The following is a 24,995-nucleotide window of genomic DNA, read 5'->3' as shown; positions in this document are numbered from 1 at the left end:
GCCTCTTGGCCTGGCAGCTGCTCTGAGTTTCTGTTTCTGCTGCTGGGACTGTTTGTCTGGCCTCTCTTGAATGGTCCTTTGTCAGCAGGCGTGGGGATGTGATTCCATGGCTGGCCTGACTCACTCGCTCATGCCCGCCCGGTTTGTCAGGGCCCTGGCCTGGGGCTTCTGTGCACCTCGGCCCACCATCCTGACTCCCTGGAACTGGACTGAGGTCCCCTCAGGGGCAGGGGCGTGGGCCCCCGGGCTGGCAGGCAGCAGTGAGTCCTGCTCCCTGACTCACTCTGCACAGCTTGTGTCCTGGGCCTGTGGCGGGGTCAGCCGCACAATGCTGCCCCGTGTTCCTGCCTCTGGGGGCTGTCAGAGGAAGCCACGGGGTGACGGCTGGCCTGGCGCTGCCAAGACTGTCATATCTGGTGGTGACGGGGGGCTGGGGGTAGCAGCAAGGCCTCACGACCCTGCTGGTGGGCCAGCTTGGGGTCTTTCCAAGGGAGTCTTTTTAGAAACCAGGCCTGAGGCTGTGGTTTGTGAGTCCAGTGTGTCGCTTCTAAGAGAGGGCTTTATTTCTTTTCGTGGTTGGCTCTTTTCCTTTTCCTCAGAAGTAATTCCACATTAAAGATAAAGGGGCCTCCTTGTTCAAACAGCTCTCTGTGCTTGATAAAGGGATTCTGTCCCTCCCACTCCCCCTGCGCAACTGGGCTGGATTGGGCCTGGGCTTGAGGACTGGAAAGAGCTCTGCACCATGGGGGCCAGTAGGCCCAACCTGCAGCCTCCCAGCTGTTGGGGGGTGCCCTCCTCCATGACGGAAGGATGGTGGGGCAGACCTAGAGTTGGGGCTTCTCAAGGAGACCCTGTCAGGCCTGAGGGGCCTGGGAGGAAGGGGCCACCCTGGTGGGTGTCAGCTGCGGCGATTTGGGCCAGAGACCCCTGCCCTGCTTGTCAGCTGTCCATCTGCCTCAGGGCAGTGCAGGAATTCAGTAAAGTGACTACAGCCACCGTGGGCCCCTCAGCCTATTAGAATATCACCACTCTCTGCTCTCTCCTCAGTCCCAGGCTTTGACTTCTCTATGCTCTTCAGCCCTTCTCTGGAATTTTGTAGTTAGGCTATTAAACAGAATACTTGATGTTTAATGCTTGTTTGATGAGCATTTAACATGCAAATCAAGGGAAGACGTTGCATTTTCCTCTGGAGCCCACAGATCCATCCGTGACCTCTAGTTGGACCCAAAGCAGTTGTTTTAAAAGGCAGCTTTAAAAGCCGTTGCTGGGCTTTTGGCTTTGTGGTTCTGAACCATAGAAGCCCAGACCCTATTACAGAAGCATCGGGCACCACCAGCAGGGCATAGGGCTCCACGCTGCTTCCCAGGAAGGTGACCAGACGTGGGCTTGATGGGGGTTGGGGAGCTGTTTGGTTTTTTTAATGGAATTAAAAATTTATTAAATTGTTTTTAATAGACTTTTTAAAGAAAAATTTTAGATTTATAGAAAAACTGAACAGCTAGTACAGAGAGTTCCAACACAAGCCGCCTGCACATTTTTCTGATTACTGTCTTACCGTAGTGTGGTATATTTGTTACAATTGATGAAATAATGTTGATATATTGTTATTAGCTAAAGACCATCTTTATTCAGGTTTCTTTAGTTTTCCCCTAATGTCCTTTTTCTATTCCACAATCTCTTCCAGATAGCCACATTCCATTTAATTGTTATGTCTGCTCAGGCTCTTCTTGGCTGTAACATTTTCTTAGACTTGTCTTGTTTTTGATGACCTTGAGAGTTTTGAGGAGGACTGGTCAGATGTAGATATACCCTTCAATGGGGATTTATCTGATGCTTTTTTTGGCTTACGGGTTTGGTGGAGGGAGATCACAGAGGTAAAGTGTAAGTTTCATCACACCAAATCAAGGGTGTATACCATCAGCATGATTTATCCCTGCTGATACTGACAGGGAAGGCTAGGCTTCCAGTCCCTTTCAGCACCTCCACTTCTGCACAGTTCCAAAGCCTGGTGATGGGAGCTGTGCTCTTTCCCCTCCTCAAGACAAACATCAGTCTGTCAACCAGCACTCGGTGGCTGTCTGCACCACCCCAGCTCTTACAAGTCATGGGGTAACAGAGAGCTTCCAGCCAGGAGAACCTTGTTAAAAAGACAGCGTAAACCAGAATGTGTTGTGTGGTAAGTCAGTGCTAATGACAGATCACAGGTGCTCTTTGAGTCTGGAGGAAGAAGCCTACAATTCAGTCCATGGGCTGGAGTGGCAGTTGGACAAAGACAGCGTTTCTCAGCCTTGGCTGCATGTTAGAATGAGTGTGTGTGTTGTGTGCTCGGTCGCTTCAGTCATGTCCGACTCCTTGTGACCCTATGGACTGTTGCCTACCAGGCTCCTCAGTCCATGGGATTCTCCAGGCAAGAATACTGGAGTGGGGAGACATGCCCTCCTATGGGGGATCGTCCCGATGCAGGGACCAAACCCAAGTCTCCTGCATTGCAGGTGGATTCTTTACCACTGAGCCACTGGGGAAGCCCTAGAATGAGTGAGGGATTCTAAAAATGACTGATGCCTTGGTCACACCCCCAGAGTTTAGAATTTGGTGGGACTTAGTTGATTCCCTGGAGAAGGCAATGGCAACCTACTCCAGTACTCTTGCCTGGCAAATCCCATGGATGGAGGAGCCTGGTAGGCTGCAGTCCATGGGGTCACTAGGAGTTGGACATGACTGAGTGACTTCACTTTCACTTTCATGCATTGGAGAAGGAAATGGCAACGCACTCCAGTGTTCTTGCCTGGAGAATCCCAGGGACGGGGGAGCCTGGTGGGCTGCCGTCTATGGGGTCGCACAGAGTCGGACACGACTGAAGCGACTTAGCAGCAGCAGCAGTTGATCCCCATTATGATTATTATTATTATGCAAAAGCTCTACATGTGATCCTAAGATGCAGGATTGAGAACTGGACTACACAGGGAAAGGAAGGCCGTGCTCAGTGGAGGGAAGAGATACTCAGTGGCTTGGAGCTCGATACAATGTGGTGGGGGATGGGAGTAGATCATCTTAGCTGAAAGTACTGGGAGGAAATACTAGAAGGGTAGAAAAGAGATAGAGGTATTTATATGCCAGGCTAAAAAGTTTTGATTTTTTAAAAAAGTAATTAGGGTATGGAAACACCATGAATACACTGGAGTTTGGTAGAGAAGTGATCAGCATACACATTCGGTGTATTAAATCATACAGTCCAATTAATGTCCAAGACAGATTATAGGGAGAGGGTGAAAGATAGGTGCAGCTACTACAGTGTTAGGCTTCCCAGGTGGCGCTAGTGGTAAAGAATCCTCCTGCCAATGGAGACCTAAGAGACGTGTGTTCGAAACCTGGGTCAGGAAGATCCCTTGGAGGAGGGCATGGCAACCCACTCCAGTATTCTTGCCTGGAGAATCCCATGGACAGAGGATCCTGGCGGGCTATAGTCCATGGGGTCGCAGAGTCGGACATGACTGAAGCGACTGAGCACGCGGGCACTACTGTATTATGCAGGGTACCACAACAGCCCAGGGGAGCAGTGGTGAGGGTCTAAACTACAGCGAGCAGTGGAAGAGAAACTTACAGAGGTCCTGCAGGAGTGAGCATGGCTAGGACTTTGCCACAGATAGGACGTGGTGTTCTGGAGGCGGGGAGCAAACCCTGTGACCTCAGTGAGACTGTAAGCTCCACGAGGCGGGGACTCTGTTGCTGCAGCTCCCCCAGTGATGACTGAGGTCCTTGGCAACAGGAGGCCATCAGTACCTGTTGTTAATTTGGTTCCTGGAAGAATAACGTTACCATTCTTTCCAAAATTACTCCTCATTCCAAAATTAATCTTCTTTTCTCCACCAATTTCTCCACCTAAATGCAGGCAGATCTCAGCTGTTTGGAAATCAACCTAATTCAATAACTTGGGCTGAGATGTAAATAACTGTTAGGATTGAAGTATTTACCTTTCAAACAAAACGTTTGGTGGAATTAAGAACTCTCTTCTTGGGAGAATGTTGCGGGTGTGGATACATTTTTGAGTAGGGACTGTCTTTATTTCAGTTCTACACCTTAATCTAATTTTGAGCCAGACCAGAAAAAAATGGGAGGGGGGTCTGCAGCTTGGCAACCTGCTCTGAAAGGCTGTCAGTTGCTGGGCTGGTAGTTCTGTTGGCATGCCCTGTGAGCCTGGCTCCAATGGCCAGGACCTCCTACAACCTGTCTGGGATACTGTCTTGCTTCCTGCATAGATGCAGATGTTCTGCTGGGCAGAGAGCAGCAGGGTGCCCAGCAGGTACTGTGGGGAGGCTTGGGAGGGAGAGAAGGCAGCCCGTTCTGGTGTGAAGCTCAGCTGAGAGTGAGTGACAGGAAGACCTGTGAACAGCTGGGGTCCAGTGATGGCTGACGGATGAGCCAGCCCTCCTGCCTCCTAAGGGGCTCCGGGGTCCCAGCCTTCACATCAGTCATAGTGGACAGAACAGAGCCGGGCAGGAAACTGTGAAAGGGGAAGAAAATGACATCATCGGTGTCAACGTTAAAGCTGTTGAATTTTATATGGGTTATTCTCTTGTCCTCTTTTTTCTCCCCTGGGCTGGGTCAGACCACTTCCATCCAATGAGCCCTGCTTGGTCTCAAGTCAAGGTCAGCATTTTTATTTCCCTTAGCGTCCATGCATTGCTGCACCTGCCAGGGAGGCAGCGAGGAAGAGTGGAAAAAGCCTAGGACGCGGCATCCACAGAATTAGGGGCCGATGCCAGCTGTGCCATTGTTAGCTGCGGGGCCTTGGACAAGTAACGTAACTCTGAGCCTCACTTCTCGAATCTGTAAAAGGGCCCTGATATCCAACATCTCCTGCAGCTGTGATGTTCCTTTGAGCTGAAGCTTGTGAAGTTGTCTGGTAAGTCAGGCGTCTTACAGATGTTTGATGTTAGGGGCATCACCACCATCACTGTGATCATCCCCTTCAGCCATCATGGGCAGAGAGGAGGGTGGGTGGATCACACACAACACAGTTGGTCCGCCTTTGTCTTACGACTGCCACAGGTACACTCAGGGGTCTGAGGCTGAAGGACAGGAGTCTCTGGTCCGATAGACCTTACTCCAATCTCCCTTAAACCCAGAAGGCAGGAGGACCAGGGTGTCCTGGGCACAGCATCCCAGTCTTGCAGAGGTCTGCCTGGCACCCACCCAACCCCGGGAGTCTCAGGCCCCAGGCCTCCTAGGGAGACACCCTGAAGGGGCCCCTTGTGGGAGGCAGTGGCTTCTGGGAGGCCTCTGGGTTAGGAAGAAGACTAGGCGTGCTGACCGTGGGCTGTGGCACCTGAGGTCCGCCAGGGCTAAGCCTCAGGCCCCTGGCCGCGGCCCAGCAGGCTGCTGGGACAGCAGAGGCCCTGTGTCTCCTGTTGGGCAGCCGTCCTGCAGCCAGAGCGGGATGTGAACTGGCTTCTCCCAGGAGCTGCAGCTGCCTGCTGACCCTCCTCTCCACACCCCACCTGGGCACATTTTCCTTCCCTGCTCTTTGGAGCACTGGTGTGACTGGGACAGGCAGGGCGTGGTGAAGGCTCCGGGGGAGCCAAGGATGGAGGCCCAGCTGGGGGCTCATGGGGAGGAAGACAGTGCAGAGCCTTGTGTGATGTTTCTCCAAAGTAGATTTCTCAGCAGTCTCCAACCTCTCCTTGCTTTGCCACCTTGTCCATCCCTTGTTCAGTCTCTATAAGGAGCGCTGTTTCTTTGTTGTTCAGTCGCTAAGTCGTGTCTGACTCCGTGACCCCATGGACTGCAGCACGCCAGGCTTCCCTGTCCTTCACTATCTCCCGGAGTTTGCTCAAGTTCGTGTCCATTGAGTTGGGGATGCTATCCCACCGTCTTACCTTCTGTCGCTCCTCTCCTTGGGCAGCCTCCATTCTGTCCCGGAGCCTCTTCCTTTTCGCTTTGCCTGCCTCTCTTGCACTTCTCTTTGGGCCCCCTCCCCTGGTCAGCTTCTCTTCTCTGGGATTTCTTTCCTTTTCTGTCTCATGTCCTCTGTCTCGTTTCTGGGTCTCTGGGTGGGGGGGGCTCCCGCACTTGGGACTGGGAGGCTACATCACCCGCCTCAGCTGCCCCAGGCAGATCTGTGCTCCTCACGCCACCTGTCGGCGGCCCTGGGTAATGCAGCCTGTTTTTCTGGAGGAAGAAGAGGGCAGTGGCCCCCGGAGGCCTTTTGATTCTGTTAAGCGGGGGTCTGCCTGCTTCTGCTGTGGACCGAGGCCTGTCCCCGCCCCTGTTGTGGGGACGCTGGAGACTTCCAGGGGTGGAGGGAAGTGAAAGGAGGCCACTGGGGCCTTTTCCCCAGCTCTGTTCTCTGTTTCTCTTCCCCATTTCCCAAGAGAAGCTAGAAAATCAAGGCGGAAGCTGAGGAAGGAGGTGGGGGAATGATGATATTAATAGTGTCAGCAGTTGATACTTTAAAAACACTTGCTATTCACCAGGCAGAGACTTCCTGCTGTGACATGGTATCCCTTCATTGCAAATGATCCAAACCATTGCATCTGGTTGAGACAAGGCAGGGAGCCTGTGGGACCCGCCAGAGCACACCTGGCCGGGACCTCTCCCCATCTCTTCTCCCTGCTTCTGTCTCCTGCCAGCTCTTCCCTGGTGAGTTGCTGCCTGACTTCTCCGCACCGGATTCCCCCACCCCCACATCTCACACCTTGGCTGCTATGAACCCTCCTCTATTGTTTCCAGACTATGTGACAACCCCTGAGGGACACTGAAGTTTCAAACCCAGCCCTTATAGCAACAAGGGAGTGGGTGCGATTGGCAGCCTCCAGTAGACCTTCAAGGTTGGAGTTGGGGAGGAGCTGCTTACTCTCCAAAAGGAGATGCCAAAGGGACGGATGTAGGCGAATGATAACTGCTTATGCACAGAGGCTAGTTCATCTAATCCTCACAGCTCCTGAGATTCCTGTTTTACAGTTTCAGAAGCAAAGACTCCAAGAGGTAGAGTGACTTGTTCGAGACCCCAAAGCCACTGAGTAGCAGAGAGGCAGGATGGTGGAGAGATTCAGAGCAGGAGCCAGATTGATTGGGTTTAAATCCAGGCTCTGCTACCTTCTGGCTCTAGGACTTTAGACAAGTTGCTTATTCTTTCTGGTCTCAGTTTCTCCTTCTGTATAATGAGGATAATCATAAATGGAGCCATTTCCTAGAACTACCATAAGGATTGAATGAGTTAGTACATATAAACCACTTAGAACAGCACTTGGCATGCCATGAATGCCTAATAGCTGTTAGGTATTGTTATCACAGAGCTTTACAGTTTACAAAGGACCTTCGCGTATATTACCTCACTTGACTTTTATAATAGCCTTGGAAAGTGGGCAGCAGGGTTGGCTGATCCTCCAGATCCCTCCATGCTGTGCTGTCAACTCTGACCTAAACAGCTGCACAAATTCCATACTCTATTACCAAAAAAAACACCCTCTCCAGTGAACAACTCTATCCACAAGGGAATAGAAATTCTCTCTTGGGTGTGAGCTGGCAGACACTGAATTCCACTGTGTCTTTCTGTCAGGGGTGTGTATGAGGCCAGCGATGTTAGGACTTGGTTGGTAAATGTTTACCCAGAGGCGGGAGCCCCCTCTTTGCAGAGTTCATCTGATTCTCTCCGGGCCTGAGCCTTGCAGCCTAAGCCCACTGGATTGGGACAGCAGCAAGGACTAGAGTGGCAGCTGCCAGGGGCGTGAGCCCTCTGGGAGCAGCAGTGCAGGTGACCCGTTGTGGCCTTTGTCCCTGAGTGGGCGTGAACCCTCCCCTGGGGTGTGGGGCTGGGGGCGCTGGAGTCCAGGGCTCACAGCAGGAAGTTTACCCTTCTTCCCTCAGCAGGGAGGCAGACTGAGCTGGGCGGAAGTATGGAATCCAGCTCTCATCCACCAACGGACCATTCTTTCTCTGCCTCAGTTTCTTTCCCTTTAAAATGGGTCTGATGGAAACATAACTTTTCCAGGCTATTTTTAAGATTCAGTGAGAATGAATATTTAAAGTAGTAAGAATAGTACCTGACCAATATTCTGTTTATCACGATTATTATGATCATTTCTTATATCCAATCCTGACCCCAAACTGGGCTGTAACTATGGGCTTCCCATCCCAGCGTTCTCCTTTTCTTCTATAGAGTCCATAGAATGATTCCAGTGCTCCCCATAGGGCTCTGTCCCATTGACTCCCAAACTGCCAGTTACCAGCGCCTTGCTTATTCCTACAGCCAGGCTCACAGCTGGATGACTCACCCAGAAGACTCACCTGTCTTGGTTCCACATCTGCTTTCACACTGCGGTCCAGGCTTCTGCTCCCAGAAGTGTGCAGTGTGAGTGGGGCGGGCTTGTGTACCTGTGGGAGCTCCAACCATCAGGGTCCCTGAGGTTCATGCCAGTGGCTCCAGGGTTTTGCCTCACGCGGATTGGCCTGGGGGAAGCATTGTATGGAGGCCTCTCCAGTCAAGGAAGCTGCAGCTGTGTCTTGCAGCTATATGAGGAACGGGAGTTTTGAGCCTTCTGTTGCTGTTTAGTTGCTAAGTCACGTCTGGACTCTTTTGTGACCCCATGGAGGTCCTCTGTCCATGGGATTTCCCAGGCAAGAATACTGGAGTAGGTTGCCCCTTCCTTCTCCAGGGGATCTTCTTTTACCACTGAGCCACTAGAGAAGCCCCCTTGAACCTTCCAAAAGGGGCCAAAGATAGAGAAGAATCACCTTGCATTTTACAAAAACAGATGATGAAACTTGGTGATGACTGATCTCTGGGAGCTTCAAGGTCCAAGAGTATAGGGCACACTGTAGGCGTTTGAGGCCACGGTGTGGTCCCTGCTTCCGTTCCAGGCCACTTGTCACGTGGACATGAAGTGAGACAGACCCTCCCCATCCTGAAAGCAGCTTGGTACAGAGAAGGTGGAGCGGAGTGCTGGGCTCAGTCAGGAAGGACCCCAAAATACCCGCGGGAACAATTCCAGACAGAGCAGCCGTGTAGGTGATGACTGGCCCTTTGTTTGCTTTCTTTTTCTCCTGAACATAAAATCCCAAGAGAGCTTTGAATCAAAGCATCTAAGTTGGGAAGCAAAAGGTGATGAGCAGTTTAGAGAGAAGGGCAGCTGCATGTGACTGGAAGTGGTTTGCTTGAGTGCAGAGGACGCCTGGCTGCCCCAGCGGGGATGGAGAGTGGGAAGACCAGGGGAGCAGAAGGGGTGCCAGAGAAGATCAAAGACAACATTCCAGCCTGTGTGCCCTAGAGGCATTATGTCGCCCACGTTCTCATAAAAGCACAGCGCACCTCAAAGCTGGACCGGGAGTTGGGCCTCACCCACCAGATTATACTGACCATACACCCAAGCCTCATTCCTGAGCACGTATGATTGAGGGCCAAAGCTGCCATTCATGGAGGGCATGCATGACCCTTTCATAGAAACATGCTAAGGAGGCTTGAAAGGACTGCTGGATCCAGGCCCCTGACTCCAAAGACATCAGACTTCTTGCCTTCTGTAATATTTTCCTCCCAAACAGTAAGACTTTCTAATGTCTTAGGAATGTAAAGCATCCACCTCTTTCCCCATAAATCAGACCGATTTGTCTGTGATAATTTTTAGTCTCTGGTTTTAGCCCTTAGCCCGGCCTTGGACCATTCAGATCTGTGCTACAGTGATAAGTGTGTGTGTTGCTCAGTCACGTCCAAGTCTTTGTGTTCCCATCCACCATAGCCTGCCAGGCTCCTCTGTCCATGGGGTTTTCCCAGGCAAGAATACTGGAGTGGGTTCATCGGGGGATCTTCCTGACTCAGGGATTGAACCCGGGTCTCCTGCATTGCAGGCAGATTCTTTACCAACTCACCCACACAGTACAGCCAGAATAATCGGAAAGGACTCTTCTGATCATCTCTTTGCCTCCTGTTGAGAGAGTGAGGTGTTGGCCTCCAAGCCTTCTGAAGACCCTTTGCAGACATGGTTCTATCAGTCACCTTCCCAGAAGCCAGCACGGCCCCCTTGACATCTGACCAACCAAAGGCAGTCTTTATCTTTTTGGACAAGCCACACAGCATGTGGGATCATAGTTCCCCAAGCAGGAATTGAACCCGTGCCCTCTGCAGTGGAAGTGCAGAGTCCTAACCACTGGACCGCCAAAGAAATCCCTAAAGATAATCTGGATCACCAGGGTCTGTCAGTGCTTCTCTCCCCGCTCCTCACTGCCTTGGTCACTGCATTCCTGTAGGCGCCTTGGCTTCTTTCCTGGCTCCAGCCAGGCTACTGGAGCACCCTCAGGCATTGCCCAGCCTGCTTGTTTCCCTCATGGGACTCCCCTCCTCCAGTCCTGGCCTGCCCAGCGCCCAGTCCCAGCATATCAGAGCCGCAGGCAGGAGCTGGCGGTGTGAGTTCTGGGTAGATGCATTGGCTACATCACTTCTCTGTTGGCACTTCAGACTCCTCAAATAAAGAGCTTTCATCTCAATCATTTTAACTCACTGGCATTCAGTGCTTCTAAGTCCATCTGGTATACCTCACATCATGCTTATGTCCTATTTATACACAGCAAAATCTTTTAACAGGCTTCTTTGTTCCAAAGATTTGGATACATCATAGGCTAAATCTTGTTCCTTGGCATGCAATAACAGTCTAGGGTAACCAGTTAGCCTAAACAATAAGGCCCAGGTATTAGGGGTTCCCTGGTGGCTCAGATGGTTAAGAATCCGCCTGCAATGCAGGAGACCCAGGTTCGATCCCTGGGTCAGGAAGCTTCCCTGGAGAAGAAAATGGCAACCCACTCCAGTATTCTGGAAAATCCGAGGGACAGAGGAGCCTGGTGGGCTACAGTCCATAGGGTCACAAAGAGTCGGACTCGACTGAACGACTAACACTTTCACTTTTCCAGGCATTCTGTGACCCCATAAAGGTCCCCTTCTGGTATGTCCTTTCTAGGGAGGGGGCCTTATCTTTCTTTGGGGATCCTGCCAGGACCCAGGCCTTGGTGATCCCTCTGGGCACATTTTTGATGGGCTGAACCCTAAGGAAGGCAAGCAGGTGGGATGCCAGGGAAGGGAAGCGAGGCCTTGGGGGCTGAATGAGACAGAGATGAGGATGAGATGAGGATGTTTCCCTGTAATTTGGAGCTTGTGCCTTTTAAAGGGAGGTTGTTTCTGAGTTATTTTCACAATAGAACTGGGTATTCTGATCTACCTCACTGCTTCGTGGAATCAAAAATAATATAGCGTGATGCTATATCATCAGCTCGTGGCTTCTCTTTCTGAGCAGCTTTTACCCGGCAATTATGTGAAATTATGTGACTCAGTATGGAAAGATAATCACCAGAGAAACTCTTCTGATTGCTGTCTCCTGCACATGCAGAAAAGCACCTGTGCAGACGGCAGAGAGATCAGGGAGGGAAATTACCATGGACAGGCTGTTGCCACCCAAAGTGTCAGCTGTTTATCAGTGTCGAGATAAATGAGAGCATGGAACAGAGCAGGAAAATGAGTGGATTCTGAATTGTTTCTCTGAAGATGCTTCAGAGGAAGCACAAGGTGGCTGGTTCTGTTTTCCAGATGGGAAGGACCGTACCCCATCCCTGTCTAAAAGTGAGGACTTTGCCGGAGCCCCATCCCAGGGGGCCAGGTTCACAGGCTCTCCCAGGTAGGGGGGTCCATGATCTCACATGTGCAGGTGGTTAATGTGATTTTCCTGAACCCCCTCTCCCAGCTCCACCCAACTCTGCCTTGCTTTTCAGTCTTCCAAAAATTCCCGCCCACCCTTCAATCTACTACTTAGCCTCTGTGGCCTGGAAATGGGGTTTACCACACCTACCACCTCTCAACCTCCCCCACTCCTCAGCCAGCCTCGCCTCCTTTCTGGGAGAAAGGAATGTGAGGGGCAGTTGTGTGGGAGGGAGAGGAGAAAGAGATAGAGGTCCTCAGTGCAGCCATGAGAGAAAGACATTCTGTTTCCCTTCAGAGGCTCTGTCTGCGTCCTTGGCCACTCGACTCAGGGACAGTGCCAGAGGAACCAGCGAGATTGTTTAAAATGGGTGTGGGGGCCAAGAGGCCCCCAAGGAAGCTTATGCTGAGGTGTGGCTGGCGTAGTCCTGGCCTGGGCAGCAGCTTGAAGGAGGAGAGTTGGTCTCTTTCCAGATCTGTAACAGTATTTCTTTCAGCTCACTGTAACTTGATCAGAAATGTTTTCTTTAGAATACAAAGACAGGGCTTTACTCTTTAGCCTGGCGTGCAAGATCCTCTAGAGGCTGACTCCAGCTCTCTTATCAGAATTCTCACCACCCACACTCTCATGCTTTACACAACTCGATTATTCACTGTTTTGGAAGGTATCTTATTCTCGAAATGGCAAATACTTGGCAGATGGCTGTCACGGCCCCTCCTGCGCTTTGCAGACATCACAGATGGATGAAGGCCCTCACATCTACCTGCCCTCATTCAGAAGCCTTCTGAGGAAGCCACTTCAGGTGGCCACTACTGAATGAAGTGCCTTGAGGTGCAACTTGAACTGAACTTGAAATTGAATACTGTTTGTGATCCCCGTTTTCCCTTCTCACTGCCTTTGCTCATGCTGTTTCCTCTGCCAGAATGCCTTTCCTTTTCTCCTTTCTTACCGCTGTCCCTCAGAATCCCATCCTGCTCTCAGGGTTCAGCTGGACTGTCAGCTCCTCCATGGAGGCAGCCCAGGTGCCCTGCTGTATTCCCTGCTCCCTCTTCTCTGCCCTGCCATGCGGGCTACTCCTTGAGTGTAGTCTCTGCCTCTCGTGAAGCTCTCTTCACATTTGCTGAAATATCTTGAGTGCTCTGTTTTCACACACTGCCCCCCATCTTGCTTGCCTGTTTATCCCTTGCAGAACCTGGAATTGTATACCTCTGTTTAGGAATTCAGTGCGTATGTGTGTGTCGGGGGTGGGGATTTACTTGAACCTAAGCATCTATAGAGGTAATTAGGTGGAGCTGTGGAGAGGTGTAGCGGTGACTAGTGGCCTGGGACCCTTGACCTGTGTCCTTCCTCCTCCCTGGAGGGGCCTTGCTTGCCTCATAACCCCTCTGCTGGCTAGAAGCAGTCCCAGCTGCTTCCCCTGTTTAGGGGAGGGAATTAGACAAAAGCTTGAATACTAGAAGGTTGGAATTACTGGGGAATGTGAGATCTGCCCCCAGAAGGGTGAACGATAAAGAAAAACTGAGTTTACAGCTAATAGATCTTCATTAAAGAAAATCCTAAGATGTTCTCCAGAAATCAAGAAAAATGGCTTGCTGGATGCCTGAGATTCAAAAGGAATCATAAACAAATGGGTTAGTAGATACACAGCATGAGTTATCTGTTGCAAACATAACAGTAGCTTAAAACAACAAATGTTTATTATCTTGCACAGTTTCTGAGGGTCAGCAGTCAGGGAGGAGAGGAGCTGAGTGGTTATGCTCTGGGCCTTTGATGAGCTTGCAGTCAAACTGGCAGCCAGGGTGACAGTCGGTGAAGGCTGGATGATCAAGCCCGCTTAATGGTTCATGGCAGCCTTACTTCCTAGTGGGCTTTTAAACCGAGCTCCTTGGTTCTTTGCCATGTGGGCCTCTCCATAAGGAAGCCTGAGCATCCTTTAACATGGCAGGTAACTTTCCCTAGAGCAAGCAATCCTTGAGAGAGAAAGCAAGAAAAGAAAGCTGTGGTGCTTATAATCTCATACTGGAAGTAACATATCAATTCTGCCGTGTTTTTACTGGTCACCCATACTAGCCCTTGGAAAAGGCAATGGCACCCCACTCCAGACTCTTGCCTGAAAAATCCCATGGACAGAGGAGCCTGGTAGGCTGCAGTCCATGGGGTCACGAAGAGTCGGGCATAACTGAGTGACTTCACTTTCACTTTTCACTTGCATGCATTGGAGCAGGAAATGGCAACCCACTCCAGTGTTCTTGCCTGGAGAATCCCAGGGACGGGGGAGCCTGGTGGGCTGCCGTCTATGGGGTCACACAGAGTCGGACACGACTGACGTGACTTAGCCACAGCAGCAGCAGCATACTAGCCCTGGTGCACTGTGAAAGGAGACTGCACAGAGGTGTGGATGCCAGGAGGTAATGGGGGCTCTCTTGAAGGCTGGCCACTATACACACAGGTGAATCTATAAAGTGTTTCTTTCCAAGAAATACAAACGCTAATACCTATTTCATAGAACTAAGAACAGAACTGAAATTTTGTACAATAATAGTATATGTATCAGGTAGAGGGTGATTTGTATTTTTCAAAAGAATATTTTAACTTATAACTATTATACATTTTGGCTTCCCTGATAGCTCAGTTGGTCAAGAATGTGCCTGCAATGCAGGAGACCCCAGTTTGATTCCTGGGTCGGGAATGTCCCCTGGAGAAGGGGACAGTAGGCTACCCACTCCAGTATTCTTGGGCTTCCCTTGTGGCTCAGCTGATAAAGAATCTGCCTGCAATGCCGGAGACCAGGTTTGATCCGTGGGTTAGCTGTAGACATTTAAACTCATTGTTAAGGGAATTCCCTGGATGTCCAGTGGTTAGTGGGGCTTCCCAGATGCCTCAATAGGTAAAGAATCCGCCTGCAGTGCAGGAGACAAGGGGTTGATCCCTGGGTTGGGAAGATCCCCTGGCGGAGGGCATGACAACCCACTCCACTACTCTTGTCTGGAGAATGCCATGGACAGAGGAGCCTGGTGGGCTGCAGTCCATAGGGTCACAAGAAGTCGGACACGACTGAAGCAGCTGCGCATGCATGCTAGTGGTTGGTCCTCAGCGCTTTCATTGCCAGGAGCCTACATTCGATCCCTGGTTGGGGAACTCAGATCCCACAAGCCATGTGGCACAACCAAAAATATAAATTAAATCTTTGTGAAATTGAATATTGTTTTGGTCTGTTCTGAGGCTGCTATAACAGAATACCATAGGCTAGGTGGCTCATAAACAATAGATGTTTATTTCTCATATATCTGGAGGCTGGGAAGTCCAAGATCCAGGTGCCAGCAGATTCAGTGTTTGATGAGGGCTTGCTTCCTGGCTGATAGACAGCCGTCTCCTCACTGAGCCCTCACATGGCAGAGGGGTAAGGGGGTTCTCTGGGGTCTCTTATAAAAGAGCACTAATCTCATCATAAGGGTTCCCCCAACTCATGACCTAAATACCTCCCAAAGGCCTACCTCCAAATATCATCTCATTGAGGATTAGGTTTCAACACATGAATTTTGGGGACACAAACATTCAGTCTATAGAAAATACAAATGATCAAATTCCAAAGGTAACTACTAAAAGACTAGAAATAGCTTGGATAATTTCTTAAGCAGTAGAGGGAGAAAATAAATTAGAAAAAAAAAATCGAAAGAGAAATACACATAAGAAAAGTAGGAGGGAAACAGGTGGTAGAAATCAGATCAAATATGTCAATAGTCACAATAAAGTTAAATGGAGTAAACTTGACCGTTAATAATCAGGTCGAATTTTTTAAATCTAGCTGTTTACTGTAAGATGATAAGATACACACAATGCATAAAGAAAAGTAGAAAGTAAAGTAGAATTTAAGACAGGATTCATACGTAATTGTAAAAGAGCCAGCTCGCAGGACAAGGTAACAATTTTAAACTTACTGTTATAATATTGTAAGAAATTTGGGGATACATTTATAAATTCTTCCTCACAGTGGTAGATTATAAAGCAACTTTTTCAAATTGGTCACACAGTCAAAACATGAGAAAACATATAGAAATTTCAACAATATGGTTAATTTTCTTAATCTAATGGCATACACGGAGAAGGCAATGGCACCCCACTCCAGTACTCTTGCCTGGAAAATCCCATGGGCGGAGGAGCCTGGTGGGCTGCAGTCCGTGGGGTCTCGAAGAGTCGGACATGACTGAGCGACTTCACTTTCACTTTTCACTTCCATGCACTGGAGAAGGAAATGGCAACCCACTCCAGTGTTCTTGCCTGGAGAATCCCAGGGACAGGGGAGCCTGGTGGGCTGCCGTCTCTGGGGTCGCACAGAGTCGGACACGACTGAAGTGACTTAGCAGCAGCAATGGCATACAGGGACTTCCCTGGGAGCTCAGACAGTAAAGAATCTGCCTATAATGCAGGAGACCTGGGTTCAGTTCCTGGGGTGGGAAGATCCCCTGGAGAAGGGAATGGCAACCCACTCCAGTATTCTTGTCTGGATAATCCCATGGACAGAGAAGCTCGGTGGGCTACAGTCCATGGGGTCACAAAGAGTAGGACACGACTGAATCGACTTAGCACACACCCACAACGGCATATAGAACTTTTTTCTCAACAATAAAAGAATTTGTAATTTAATACATGGAGTATAGTTTTTGAAGTGAATAACCATATACTAGATCACAAAGCAAGTCTCAATAAATTTCAAGATATCCAAATACTACAGAGCACATTCTCTGACCACAGTGCACTTAAGTTAGAGTGAGGTGAAAGTGAAATCACTCAGTCGTGTCCGACTCTTTGTGACCCCATGATTCAGTCCATCAGGAAAAAGGTAGAAATCTGAAGAATGTCATGTGTGTGTGTGTGTGTGTGTGTGTGTGTGCGCGCGCGTGCGCGCACGCTCTCAGTCACTTCAGTTGTGTCTGATTCTTTTGCAATCCCCTGGACTGTAGTCCGCCATCCCCCTCTGTCCATGGAATTCTCCAGGCAAGAATACTGGAGTGGGTTGCCATTTCCTACTCCAGGGGATCTTCCAGACCCACCGACTGAACCTGCTTCTTCTGTGTCCCCGGCATTGGTAGGTAGATTCTTTTACCAGTGCACCATCTGGGAAGCCAGAGTGTCGTAACCATTAACTCATTGAAAAGACAAGTTAAAATTATCCCACAAAGAAAATACTAAGTCAGGTGATTTTATAGTTTAGTTATACCAAATGTTCAAAGAACATACTATTTATTTATACTATATTTATTTCAGTCTTCTGCAGTCTCTTCCAGGGAGTAGCAAGAGAGGAAATACTTGTTCTGTGAGGCCAGTACTACCATGATACCAAAAGCAGGCAAGGTTGATACAATAAAATAAAAATTGCAGCCCCATATCACTCATGCACATAAATGCAAAAATCTTAAACAACATATCAGCAAGCCAAATCCATCAGTTTATTTAAAATAATACATTGCTTTCATCCCACAAATGCAAGGATGATTTAACATTAGATAATTTTATATTCACTTTACTTCATTGATATAGGTTAAAAAATATAGATGTAGAGTACTCATTCATAATTAATATAAAAGAGAAACATGTTGGAAAACCAGGATTAGAGGGGAACTTCTAAAATGTTAGAAGAAATCTATTTAAAATCAGTTATCTCCTTTTTTATAACTAAATAATATCCCAACGCAGGAGATGCCTGCCAGTGCAGGAGATGCAGGTTCAAGCCCTGGGTCAGGAAGATGCCCTGGAGAAGGAAATGGCAACCCATTCCAGTATTTGTGCCTGGGAAATTCCATGCACAGAGGAGCCTGGAGGGCTACAGTCCATGGGGTTGCAAAGAGAGGGACATGACCGAGTGTGTAAGTGTGCGCACGTGTGCACACACACACATATAAACACATATACTACATTTTCATTATCCAGTCTCAACACACACAGACAAAAGGTAATTATGTGAGGTGATGGAAGTATTAACAAACTTTATTGTGGTACACTGTAAACTTACACAATGTTATATCACAGTAAAGCTGGGGGAAAATTAAACATACACACAAATTTAAAAATTAGTAAGACTATATGTGTGTATGTCTTTTATCACTGATTCTATTCTGCATTTTACTATAAGTCCTAGCAGTACAGTGTGACAAGAAATAGAAATAAACACTATATTCTTCTATTAGAATAGAAGAAACAGTCTTGTATCATTTACAGATATGTCCACAGAGAAACCAAAAGAATCTATAGGTAAATTATTATAAATAGTAAGAGAGTTTAGTAAGATGATTGGATTTAAGATCAATGTATACAAATCAATTGCCTTTCTCCATACCAGCAAAAATTAGAAAACACAAGAGACAGTATTTTAAATAACAAAATAATAAGGTACCTAGCAATATATCTAACAGAAGACGTGGAAGACCTATATGAAAGCATTTATAAAACTTTATTGAAATACACTGAGGGACTTCCCTGCCAGTCCAGTGGGCAGTGGTTAAGACTCTGCACTTCCACTGCAGGGGGCACAGGTTCGATCCCTGGTCAGGGAACTAAAATCCCACATGCCCCGTGGCAGAGCACCCCCCCCCCCAAAAAAAAAAACATTGAAAAGAATATAAGCAAATGAAAAGATTTATTTATAGATAGGAGACTCAATATCACAAAAATGTTAATTGTCCCCATGTTCTATGAAGTGAAGTGAAAGTCGCTCTGTTGTGCATCTGACTCTTTGTGACCCCATGGACCATACAGTCCATGGAATTCTCCAGGCCAGAATACTGGAGTGAGTAGCCTTTCCCTTCTCCAGGGGATCTTCCCAACCCAGGGATTGAACCCAGGTCTCCCATATTGGGTGGATTCTTTACCAGTTGAGCCACAAGGGAATAGGTGAATTGTGATTCCAATGAAAATCCAAATCATTTTAGATGAATTTAACAGACTGATTCTAAAATATATATATATAAGAGCAGAAGACCAAGAATAGCTAAGACATTGCTGAAGGAAGAGGTAAGAGAGGCAAAGAGAGGAGAAAAAGAAGAGGAAGCTTCTCCCACCACTTGGGAAGATTACCATAAAGCTGTAGTAACTGAAACAGTGATCTTGATGCAGGAACAGACAAATGGACGAATAGATCCAAAGAGAAAGGCCAGAAACAGACCCACACCTGAACAGAAACCAGATACATGACACGAGTGGCCCTGGAAGATACCGACAGATGGTGCTGTCCAGGACATCTGACTGTCAGGTGGAAAGAGCAAGACTTGGATTCCAACCTCATGCCTTCCATAGACATTCATTCTGGATGGAATACAGACTTAAATGTAAAAGACAGAACTTTAACATATTTAGAAGAAAAAAAAATTTTTTTAAGTATTTATTTGGTTGTACTGAGGCTTAGTTACGGCATGAAGGGTCTTCAGTTTCAGCATGTGGGGTGGGACCTTTTAGTTGCAGCGTGAAATCTTTAGTTTCAGCCTGCGGGATCTGGTTCTTTGACCAGGAGGGAACTTGGCTCTCTGCATTGAGAGTGCAGAGTCTTAACTGCTGGACCACCAGGGAAGTCCTGCAAATTCTTTCTGACTCAGGGTGACAAGGAATATCTTTAAACAAGACAGAAAGATCATTGCATTCAGTAACATTAGAAGTAAGAAATTGTACTCATTGAGAGACAGTAAAAATGTAAAAAGGCAAGTATCCTTAATGACAAAACTTTAGTATCCAGAATAATAAGTGAATAATAGTGATGTCAACCCATTGGAAAACTGAGCAGAAGACATGAAAGGGCCATCACTGATGAAGAAACAGGCATGGCAAATAAACAATCAAAAGCTAAACTGCATTTCTAAGGAATCCAATTGAGACCATAGTTTACACTTCTAGATTGGCAGAAATTAGGCAGTCTAGTAATAGCAAGTGATAAGGATGTGGAGTAGTAGGGACAGTCATATGCGATGGTGGGACTTTAAAGTGGGGATGGTCACTTGGGAAATAGTTTGAACATTTTCTATAAAGTTGATAATTTGTACAACCCAATGACTTAACTCCTAAACTTATCTCTTGAATATAATTTTTCAAACTGAAGAGTGACCCACTAATTAATTTATGGGTCTAGCCATTAATTGGCCTAGCTATTTTTTTCTTTTAAAGAAACAGAATGGAAAATATCAGAGGGCATCATCCTTTTAAAGGCTAAGTATTGTTTAGCAATATTGTTATTTCTGGTTTACATGTATGTATGTTTGTACTGGGTTCCAACATAAAAAATATTTCCTGTGAAAGTGGTAGTTAAAAGATTTGAAAAACAGTGCCCTTGTGTGCTAGGCAACAAACTCAAAATATCTTCAAAAACTACACTATAATAGCACATAATTGGGGGGAAAATCTGTTGATAGAACAGACTAATACATGGTAATATTTACCTGCACAGTGAAGTATTACATAACACTGAAAAATGAATGAACTGTGTTTATGAATGAGTCTTAGAAGTGTTGAACAACAAAAAAGCCAGTGTCAGATGATGAAACAAAGTGATACATTATAAAGCTCAAAGAAGCTCCACTGATGTGTTTTTCAGATACATGTAAGTGATAAATATTCTTTAAAAAGAGCAATATATATATATATATATCTCTCCATACAATGGAATGGAGAAGGCAATAGCACCCCACTCCAGTACTCTTGCCTGGAAAATCCCGTGGACAGAGGAGCCTGGTAGGCTGCAGTCCATGGGGTCGCTAAGAGTCAGACACGACTGAGCAAGTTCACTTTCACTTTCACTTTCATGCGTTGGAGAAGGAAATGGCAACCCACTCCAGTGTTCTTGCCTGGAGAATCCCAGGGACGGGGGAGCCTGGTGGGCTGCTGTCTGTGGGGTCGCACGGAGTCGGACACGACTGAAGCGACTTAGTAGTATACAATGGAATATTATTTAGCCATAAAAAGTACTGATACATGCTACAGTATAGATGAACCTTGAAAGCTTTATGCTAAGTGAAGAAACCAGATGCAAAAGCTATGTATTTTATGATATGTTTATATAAAGACCCAGAATAGGCAAATCCATAGAGACAGAAAGTAGATAGTAATTGTCAGGGACTGTGAGAAAGGGATAATGAGAAATGACTGCCCGTGGGTACCAGCTTGCTTTTGGGATGATGAATGTTTCTTAAAGATGATAGTGCACAATTTTGTGAATATACTAAACATCATTGAATTGTACGCTTTAAAATGAATTTTGTGGTATATGAATTGTATGTTAATTTTTGAACTTTTTTTTAAAGAAAAGCAAGGAACTTGTTAAACGTCTATGTTCAGGGTGCTGTTTACCTCTGGGAGTAAGGCAAGGGGATGGGTTGGAGGAAATAGATAAATGCAGCAGCGTGTACAAAGTGCCAGTTCTTAAGCTGCTTTATGGATGTTTCCTTTTACTGTTTCATTATGTGTGTTACATATGTTTTTATACTTATGAAATATAATGTGAAATTTAAAAGAAATACAAATATTAAGTGAAGTAGCATTAAAAGCAAATAACTGCCTTAAGAGAAATGCTTCTTGAATTCCAAGTGGAGTCCAGGGTCACTGCCGTGGTTTGATTGCGGATGGAGCTATTCTGACCTCTGCTGGCCGGGAGGTGAAGGGCAGCTGGGGGCTGCGGGCTGCTGGGCCAGGAGAGGAATGAACCCTCCCAGCACGTGTGGTCCTGGCTGCTAGAGAATGTGCAGGAGGTCAGACCGCAGCCGGTTTCACCCCACCAAGAAAGAGCAAGCAGCTTTGGTCTTTTCTGGCCTGGGTTTCTTTCCCTTTACCTCTCTGGCTCTCTAGTGCTCAGGAGTAAGGCATGTGTAACTGCACCGAAATCCATCCCTGGGAGGGACCAGCTGCCCTGCCCTCGGCCTCCATCCAGATGGCCCATCCAGGGACCACTGACCCGAGACCAGGGGCTTGAGCAGAAGTCTCAGGCACCTGCTGGGGAAGGGGAGGCCGGGCATTGATGCTCTGAGAACCTGTCTCCATGCTCCCTTTGTTTAATCAAACCACCTTTCAGAGGTTTATGAACTAGAGTCTATGAGAGGAGTTGACTTGGGCACTTTGGAGGTGAGAGGGTGCGGGGGCACCTTGAGGGAGAGCTGTCAGCCCTTCAGGGATTATTATACAGAGTCCAGGAAACAGCAAGCCTCCCACCCTCACCCCTGGCTGGACACGAGGGGCATTGGTCTCCCTGCCCCTGTTTAATGTGATAGAAATAACTTCCGCCAGTGGGTCTCAGTTGTAGAGGATGAGGGCACGAGTCCCAGTCATCTTAATGAGCTAGAGATGGCCATGTCTCTGGGTAGTCTGGGGAGGAGGACTCAGGTGAGATGTTCTCCCCAAACCCTTGGGGTTTTGTGACTTTGGCACCGGAGAGGCGGCCTGGTGGAGGCATTCCTGAGCTGGGTTAGGATCCAGGCTCTGCTGCTTGCTTCATAAGTGTTATTCACCTCCTTTAAGCTCAGGCTCTTCACCTGCAAAACGGGTTATTAGTCACAGCGCCTGCTGGTTGAACTGATTCCATCGTAATTGCATTCATGCTTGCAGAGCCCTCTGTAAGGAGTCTGTCAGTGGCAGCTGCTTCAGCTTTCAAACCATCTGAGGGGAGAGCTTGGAGTCAGGGTGGGAATCAGGGTGGGAGTCCGACTGGGGCCCAGGCCGGGCTGAGGGTTAGAGTGAGGAGTCTCCTACCCAGAGAGTCATTTCCCTCCCTCTGTCCCCAGACGCCATGGAAGTGGTGCTGCTCTTCCTGTGTGGCCTCCTGGCCCCAGCGGTCCTGGCCAGTGGTGAGTATCCCTCAGGACCTGGCTCGACAGGGTGGCAGCCACAGCCCTTTCTCATGGAAGGTCCTGGCCCTGTGGGACACTCAGGGTGGGGGGCTCTGAGATTCTACCTGTCTGATCAGCTTCTCTGCCTTTAGTCTGCAAAGAAAATCCTGGAAGGCAGCAGCTAACTCAGCCCCCAATCCAGCCTGCCCACCTCTCCCCACTGGCTCCTGCCATCAAGCCCAGCAGGTCCCTGTAGACTCAGCCTGAATACTGGGAGCCAGACTTGCACATCAGTCTAGACTGCGAGTCACGTGTCCTCCCTTGGTTTCAGCCTCCGCACCTGTAACAAGAAGAAAATCCCCCTGCCTTTTGGGGATGATTTAAGATTCAGAAGGGGCAATATGTGTGTCTCCTGTGAACACAGACTCTGACTCGGGCTCTGAGCTGCACCTGCCTTTGGCCCCCACAGTGACCCTGGCAGGCTGCCCACCCTTCCATGCTTCTGTGAGCGTCTCTGCTTCCTGGGCCCTGCTTTCCAGGGATCCCTGTGTGGGGAGTGGGGCCTGTGAGACAAGGTGGGAGATGTGAGCTGTCTTCTTCTTGACCACATCTGTTTGTTTTTCCAGCCACTGAGCAGGAGAAAGAAAAGGACCCTTTTCATTATGGTGAGTGGTGATGGTGGGGGAGGCACAGCCCCACCCAGGGGCGGGACTGACGTGCTCTCCCTGGCCCTCCCCCTCTTCTGACTCTCACCCTTGTTCCTTTCGCAGACTACCAAACCCTGAGAATTGGGGGATTGGTGTTTGCCGTGGTCCTCTTCTCGGTGGGGATCCTGCTTATCCTTAGTAAGTATATTTGTTCCTCTGCTCACTCTCGAAGGGCAATGTCTGTGGCTGTGAAGCAGGTGGCATGCGGTGTAAAAGCCTGGCAGTTCTCTTTCCTGGAGAGCGAAGGAGCCCGTCTATCTTCCTAGTTATCTCCAGAGCCTAATACGCTGCTGGGCACATAATAGGTGCTCAGTGAAACAGTGAAGCATGAACAGAATAAGTTCTCGATGAAAACAAGCACAGATACGAAGGGGCGGGGTGGCTGTATCCATCAGGGCGTGAGTGGGGAAGTCACAGGGGAGAGGAGACGGGGGCTGTCCTTAGAGGGCTCCAAGGCGTATCCCCCTGCATTTGTTTCCCCTCATGAGCCTGGGCTGCTCGCAGCTGTCAGCGCTTACGTGGTCAAGAAGACAGTCGTGTTGAACCTTGACATCAGAAGAGCCCTCCTCCAACCAAGGATTGCCACATACAGCCGTGCAAGTTGTTCACTGCGCAGAATCCCAGGCCGCTAGTCACACCGTCCCAGACTCACAGCGCAGCCCTGCTCTGGCCAAGCCGGACACTAACCCTGGACGGTTTCTTTGTCTTTCAGGCCGCCGATGCAAGTGCAGTTTCAATCAGAAGCCGCGGTAAGGATGCCATTGCTGTGGGCACCTGGGGTGACGCTGGGGGGGCACAGGGAGGGGCCCGTGGTGTGTGACCCCCAAATGAATGTATTTCTGGATTCTTGTCTCAGAGACAGGCCATGTGCCTTGGGGTAGGGGTAGAAGTTTTGAGAGTTGCCAGGCAGCCTTGGGGGCAAAGGAGAGGTCAAAAGGTCAAGGGTCAGCCTGCCCTTCTTTCTTCTGATGTATGTATGGGGTGGGGGAGGGGGAGGAAAAAGATGCTGGATCCTTGTCTGGAGGCCCTTGAGACAGTTGGGCTTGGCCTCAGGGTCTCTCTTGAGGTCTGTCCCCTCTCTCCAGGACCTGTGATGCTGCTCTGCGGGTCACCCGTTCATGAGGCTCTTTGATTTTTGTGGAAATTTGGGCTTCCTCTCACTCACCCTTCTGCCCCTACATAAGGGCACACTCATTAGTCCCCATGGTAACTCAGGGCAGCCCTGGACCTCAGAAGTCCCAAGTCAGTGACAGAACACACCCCTTCCCAGCACTTATCCCTCTCGGGTGCCAACATCGAAGGGTGCCCGTAAATTCCTCTGACCGCCCCGCATGCCATGAGCCCCATAATGGAGAATGATCCACCATGACCTGGAGGAGATGAATCCCTGGGCCCTGCCCCAGCAAGGGGAGTGGCGGTGCTCTCTGGGTTTGCCCTGGAGACCTCTGACGGCTTGCATCTTGTCTGCCTGCAGGGCTCCTGGGGATGAGGAAGCTCAGGTGGAGAACCTCGTCACTGCAAATGGTAAGTGTCAAGACCACCTGCCCAGGTGGGACGGAGGAAACGGGCAAGGGTCCTTGTACAGCTTGGGGTGGAGGATGGATGTCAGGTGCGGTGGCTTCTTGAGAGCTGGCCGGCCAGGCATGTTTCCAGGTGCCAGAGAGGGGTCCCGGGTCCTCTTCTGTGTCATCGCCTCACCTCCACTAGACAGGCTGACGACTGCTACTTACAGGGACTCTGCTCAGTGCTGGGCTTGGGACAGAGTGCTTCACTTCTCAGTAGTGGGCACACGGCCCCAGGAGGTAGGCATCACTCTC

The 24,995-nt window shown here is 48.8% G+C and overlaps 1 protein-coding gene and 1 long non-coding RNA gene across 3 annotated transcripts in view; one reads left to right on the top strand and one right to left on the bottom strand.

The window, feature by feature from the left end:
- FXYD6 (FXYD domain containing ion transport regulator 6) overlaps positions 1–24,995 on the top strand; it is a 35,534-nt gene that overhangs the window by 7,159 nt on the left and 3,380 nt on the right. For both annotated transcript variants that reach the window (XM_061440435.1, XM_061440434.1), the window contains exons 2-6: positions 22,427–22,489; positions 23,098–23,136; positions 23,242–23,316; positions 23,891–23,927; positions 24,653–24,702. In XM_061440435.1, the coding sequence (XP_061296419.1) occupies positions 22,432–22,489; positions 23,098–23,136; positions 23,242–23,316; positions 23,891–23,927; positions 24,653–24,702 (259 nt within the window). In that variant the 5' untranslated portion in view covers positions 22,427–22,431. The remainder of the gene's footprint in view (positions 1–22,426; positions 22,490–23,097; positions 23,137–23,241; positions 23,317–23,890; positions 23,928–24,652; positions 24,703–24,995) is intronic.
- LOC133261794 (uncharacterized) lies at positions 1,413–8,522 on the bottom strand. Its single transcript, XR_009741134.1, has 2 exons — positions 5,877–8,522; positions 1,413–4,501 (listed from the first exon to the last, which is right to left on the bottom strand). It is a non-coding gene; the product is annotated as an uncharacterized LOC133261794 (long non-coding RNA).

Source organism: Bos javanicus, chromosome 15, assembly GCF_032452875.1.
Source record: "Bos javanicus breed banteng chromosome 15, ARS-OSU_banteng_1.0, whole genome shotgun sequence".
In the NCBI taxonomy this organism is placed as follows: domain Eukaryota; kingdom Metazoa; phylum Chordata; class Mammalia; order Artiodactyla; family Bovidae; genus Bos; species Bos javanicus.
The sequence above is the reverse complement of the archived record's forward strand: the minus strand, read 5'-3'. Positions and strand labels throughout refer to the sequence as shown.